The 6,112-nt window shown below is 32.1% G+C and overlaps 2 protein-coding genes across 7 annotated transcripts in view; both read right to left on the reverse strand.

The window, feature by feature from the left end:
- The window catches only part of LOC108905683, a 56,311-nt gene extending 55,047 nt beyond the window's left edge, over positions 1-1,264 (reverse strand). For all 6 annotated transcript variants that reach the window (XM_018708659.2, XM_018708660.1, XM_018708666.1 and 3 more), the window contains exon 1: positions 1,108-1,264. In XM_018708659.2, the coding sequence (XP_018564175.1) occupies positions 1,108-1,165 (58 nt within the window). In that variant the 5' untranslated portion in view covers positions 1,166-1,264. The remainder of the gene's footprint in view (positions 1-1,107) is intronic.
- A 4,094-nt stretch (positions 1,265-5,358) lies between these two features.
- Positions 5,359-6,112, reverse strand: part of LOC108905673 — a 21,737-nt gene continuing 20,983 nt past the window's right edge. The window contains exon 4 of the mRNA XM_018708647.1: positions 5,359-5,696. Within this exon, the coding sequence (XP_018564163.1) occupies positions 5,550-5,696 (147 nt within the window). The 3' untranslated portion in view covers positions 5,359-5,549. The remainder of the gene's footprint in view (positions 5,697-6,112) is intronic.

Raw genomic sequence — 6,112 nt, forward strand, 5'->3', positions numbered from 1 at the left:
CCGGACCTGGAATACATATTATTTAAAGAAAATGAGGTTTAAAATATGCATGCTTATTTATAACATCTACCCTCAATTAAGCCTTCGCTAATTTTAGTTGCAAAACCATTTTTATCATGTGTCCTTCACATAATTTAGTTTTAGAAGCCGTAGTCTCGTATATTCAATAGCTTATTTAAATAACCACCAAAGTGTAAAAAAAAAGAAACTTGTCTCTAAAATCACTTTTTTATGCTCTTTCCGAATATCGTATCGGAATTTCAAAAAAAATACATACAGAGTGTTGTTTTCTAGACTTGCACAAAAAATTTACAATTTTTGCAGTCCGGACCTGGATTTTTTTGCTGTCATACATGCATACATGAAGTATCGTGAGTGCATTAACCCTACCAAATATGAACCCATTATTCCATTCCCTACCAAACTTATAACATAAAGCAGTTTTGACCAAAAATCATAAATCACCCTGTATCTCAATAAAGAATGGTCAAGAAGTTATTCCTATAGGCGATCCTAGTTACACTAGATGTCCTCTATCTCCCATTAAGCCATGTCCCTCTCGTGATGCAACACCCTGTATATCTATACATCTACATCATACAAATGTAGATAGCTATTTTATTTTCATCTAACATAAAAAAATAAGTCTCAGTGTTAAAAAGTGGCATAGATATAAGGTATGCTGGTTTTTAAAATAAATTTGAAAAAATCTATCGACTTTTTTGCATAGCTTTTACTATTTTAATAAAAATGTCAAACGAGTGGTGTCTATGATTTTTAATTCATTTTTATGATAATTTACTTTCTTAAAGATTTCTGTATTTTGATTGAATTTTGTGATAAGTAGCACATGTTTATATAAAAGATCATTCATAAATTCCGACAAAACGCTTTAACTGATTGTATAATGAAATAATTTTCATTCATTAGTATTTTCTGCATATTTCGAGTTAATTTCGATTGACTCAGAAAAGAAAATGTTAATGTGAAATTAATATGTGTAAAATATACATAAGTAAACAGAGTTGTTGTTTTAACCTTTACATTAGTATCTTGACCTTCTCTTCGTGTACAGTTAATAAACACAGCCTGATTCATAGTACTCACCATGGCAGTATATGACGAAAAATAGGAAGAACGGCAACGATTTTGTGCTTAAAAACATTTTAATTGCACTACACTGTCCGCTATTCGAAGCGAAACGATAAATACACTCACTAACCGCTTTAACCTCTCGATATCAACTACCTCGAAGCACTTCTGATCTCATCTGTTATAGTCATTATTATTAACGAGTTGTTGAATTAAAAATCAGTGGTTACTGTTATCTACAGGGTGTGTTGTATTAGTATCCATTCATAGCTTTAGTTCTCATGAACTTTAAGATTTTCACACATTCGCATAGAGTTGCATCTTTTATACAGGGTGGTTCGATTATTGAGGTAGATTATCAAAAAAATAATAATAAATAAAAACTTGTACATTTGATATAGGTATACCGTTTATCGTTTCTCAATAAAATGTATTTGTAACAATAATTTATTATTTATTGTACAGGGTGATATAACTAAGTACGAAAGTTCCTCAGATCAGAATAGTACATCAAAATACTTTTTAATTATTTTTGTTTTTCAACAACTCCTTTCAAATATTTCAATAAAACTTAGGGTGTAGCCAAATATTTAGATAAAAATATTTTGTATCTAAAAGAGCAGTCGGCACGCGGCCTGCGAGCCTTCTCCTTGCGGCCTGCGATAGTTCCGTAAATAACGGTCTTATCGTTCGGACTTCGCACCAAAACTAAAATCTGTGACATCTGTGAGCAAAACGACCAAAGGTTTGTTCAGCAATTAAGTACAATTTTTAGCAGCACTTACTTATGCGAATAAACTTTTTCAATTCTCAATTACATAAAAAATAAATATTGTTCTCGTCTCAGAGATGATCATTTAAGTGTTATTCTAAGAATTTCTACGACAGACATGAAAGCAAACATTCCACAAATAGCCAGTCAAATACAGCATCAAAAATAACATTAAATTTTTATTCGACTCGCATGCAGGTATAGTTATTTCGAAGTTCTCATCGAATTTGTCTGTTTTTTCCTATTTTCTTTCTGTTTTTGTTCATACTTATTAATTTAATTAAAATGATTACGAATTAGATGTAAAATTAAATATTTGTGATTTTACGGTTTAATCCCATCGATATACAGTGTGTATCAGCCAAATGGAATAAATTCAATAATAAATAAATGGGGGCGTGTTCGAAAAAACGGTCGGACACGTCGATTGGTATTCTTAGTTGCTCATTTTTTTCAACAAAAACTTTTTATACAGGGTATCTCATGTAACGGTCAATTCCAACTTTCTTATTTTAAATGCAACATCCTGTATACTTTTCAATTTTTGGATTCTTCAGAAAATTCTAGACATATTTCATGTACAATGTTCTATACCAATCTTCAGCTGTTTCGGAAATATTAAGTGTTTTCAGATTTATTGCAAAGATTAACCTCAAAAAAAAAGAAAATTATTTGATTACAGAAATTCGCTACAACACACTCAACTAATAAGTAATACTCTTTAATTATTGATAATGTAAAAACGCAAAAAAACATTAATGTAAATATAGGAGATAATCAAAATCCTCGCCGCGAACGTCTTGGCAACATCCTAATCTTAAATAGAAACTTCTAACGCTACTCAACATCTCAGGCGTGACCAATTTAATTGAAAGCGTTATCTCTTCTTAAGTCAGCGAAGTTGAGGGGTTTAGTTTTGTACAATACTTTTGACATATCCCCCATAAGAAGAAGTTTAATGGTGTCAGATCAGGGGATCGTGCTGGCCATTCCATCAATCCTCGTCTCCCTATCCACCGATTTGGAAATGTTCGGTTGCGGTACTGCCGGACATTGATTTGGTAATGGGGCGGTGTTCCATTTTGCTGAAACTATATCATATTCACTTGGGGGTTTGCTGCATCAGGATATAAGTTTGTCAAAGTTGGCAAGACATTATTTTGGAGCAGTGCTAAATAATTATCGTCATTCAAATTGCCATCAATGAAAAAGGGACCCTTGATATGATCTTCAGCAATTTCTACCCAAACATTAACATTTCAGAGTGTTGCGTATGTTCTTCTGTAATCCAGTGAGTATTTTCATTAGACCAATGGCAGCAATTTTGACGATTAGTATGATCGTGAAGTGTAAAGGTGCACTCATCAGAAAACAAAATATGTTCTAATTGGATCACATTGTTATCTAACATCGCCAACATATGTTCACAAAAATACGTACTTCTATCAAAATCGTCTTCATCGATCGTCCAAGCTCGCGAAACTGATTTTCTGTTTTACTAATTGTCCCTTGGCATATAGGCAGCAAATTTGGAAATCTTCCATGAAATAAGCGAACAACTTTGTGTCTGTGTGTTATGTCCATAACCAATCATCTGTAGAATTGTTATTTTATGCATTTCTGTTAAATTAACCATTTTTCTGATTATACAGTTAACGAAATTCAAACGACTATAAACGACTATAACACTGACAACTACTGTCACGCAGGTAGACAACAGGTTGCTAAGGCCAGACGTTTTAAACAAAAATAAACAAAACTATTAATTTATAGTTTTTGTAATTCATATCAGTAAAAAGGAATGCTGAAATGGTTTTTACTTACTTTCTCATTATCAAGAGCTACATGGGAAATAAGTATTGAGTGTGTTGTAGCAAATTTATGTAAAAATTTTCTTTTCTTAATGTTAATTTTTACAATAAATCAAAACACTTAATATTTTCAAAGCAGTTGAAGATAGGTATGGAACATTGGACATGAAATATATCTAGAATTTTCTGAAGAATCCAAAAGTTTAATAATATACAAGGTGTTGCATTTAAAATAAGAATGTTGGTGTTGACCACTGACACACCGTGTATGAAAGTTTTTGTTGAAAAAAATGCGCTACTAAAAATACCAGTCGACTTGTCCGAGCGTTTTTTCGAACCCGCCCCCATTTATTTATTATTGAATTTATTCCATTCGGCTGATACACACTGTAGGTACCTACCTAATAACAAAATTATAAACAAGTGCAATCCACCTTTATTTCATTTGTGGCCCTTGCCTGCTAAAAGGTTGCCGACCGCTGATCTAAAACATTTAGGTCACTAAGAACTCCCTGTATATCTGTTGGGTTTTTTCTAGGTATACTCTTTTTTGTTTGTAGTAATTTCTATGAATTGTCACTTGGTGCTTTCTAGTCTAAAAACGACGTCCTTTCAGCACTGATTTCGGAAATAAGACAAAGTCGCAAAGATTTAGGTCTCGCAAGTGAGTAGGGAGGACAGTAATTTGTTTTTTGGCACAAAACTGATGGATTGACAAAGCTGAGTGTGTGGGCGCATTGTCATGGTGCAAGAACAATGCGCCCACGGTTATTTATGGTAAGCACAAAAGCCGAAAATTATTCGTGTTCACAATGACCCAGAAATAAATGATTTGTGTTTTTTTTATAATATTTAGGCCCGGTACTTTGGGTCTCCGTTAAGCCTTGGTCAATTAATCACATGATTAGTCTGTACATATACTAATTTATTTTATAAATGTATATTCACAGTCTAATCGCCTGATTAGTTAATCAAGTCTTAACCGAGACTACAAGTACCGGGCCTTACTGTTTTTAAATTATTTGTCTGACATCACTAACTATGACACTAAAACTTTCATTTATAAATTCAAGACAACTCTTATTTTTAAAAGATAAAGAGCAAATACTAGACTAAACAATGTTTATCATATTGGAAATTATAATAACGATTCCATACAACAATACCCCCTGATTTGTAACGAATATTGCTGGTTATGGGCAATGTCAAACCAAATTTCTAAAAATTTAGTTTTATGTTAGACAATTTGTAATTATTAATCGAGTAATGTGAGTTGCCTATATCACAGGTCGAAAATTATTAAACTTGGTGCAATTTCAAATTTTAAACCTAAAAAGTATTTTCCAATGTAAATTGGATATTTTTTATAGGGTCCATCTTTCCAGATTCTGACCTCTGGACTGGTAAGTCGTATTTATGTAAGTTTCACAAAGACCCAATTTACATTTTGAGGCATTATTAAAATAAATTGCTTCATTTCGGAGATATTGGCAGCAGAAGTATTAATTGGCACACCCTGTATATTCCTTTCATTTATAAATTAGGATAAAAGGAAATAGGAATAATAGTAGACCTATGAGCTTAGCCAGGACAATTTATTTAATCCACACAACTAGAGAGGTTAATCGATTCAATCCAGCACTATACCTAGAGAAATGACGGATTTAATAAATAAACTTAGAATAAATTATATAAATATAATGTTAAAGAATACAATACAGCTTAGTTAAGTGAAAATATTATTGTGAGCTCGTTTTAGAGATATACGCACAGATCAAAGTCCTCAAATTTAGCAGTTAATGATTTGCAATACCAATTTACGTGTTCTAGAATACAAATTCGTATGACTTCACAGAAAAGAAGGCTTTCGTTTCTCATTGAAGTACTGGAGGAGGTGCGTTATTTGATGCACGGGCTATATTTCCAGTGTATGCGTTGCAAGCCAGCATTACAGTCGTATTGTCCCTAGTTGTTATTCCAACGCAGGCTTTAGTTAATTTGCGAGGACAAATCCTCTTTTCCTGTAAAATAAAATGTATTGAAAATGAATACAGCTTAACACCTTAATTAATTATTAGAAACATTTAATACCAAACATTTTTTAGTCAATTTTCTGTTGTTTGAAGGCGTTATATCCCATTTTCTTAAATGATACATTAATACATTAATAATAGAATAATAGTCCAGACGGTATCTGTTTCAAAAAGCCATATTTGGGTGAATCGTATATCCCCGGAGATTTTTGGCTTTTTGGCTTTTTGGCTTTCAAATATCACTAGAAATGAAAATTTTTCTATGCGCATAAAAAAACGTGGGCTTAACTTTTGGCAGCACAATATGTTAAAAAAATTCGAAAAATGTCATATTTTTCTTCCTATTTAATTATGTATCTTTTCAAGAGTTGATTTTAGGCGAAAATGGAAGAGGAAAAAAATTT

Source organism: Anoplophora glabripennis, unplaced genomic scaffold, assembly GCF_000390285.2.
Source record: "Anoplophora glabripennis isolate ALB-LARVAE unplaced genomic scaffold, Agla_2.0 scaffold211, whole genome shotgun sequence".
Lineage (NCBI taxonomy): Eukaryota > Metazoa > Arthropoda > Insecta > Coleoptera > Cerambycidae > Anoplophora > Anoplophora glabripennis.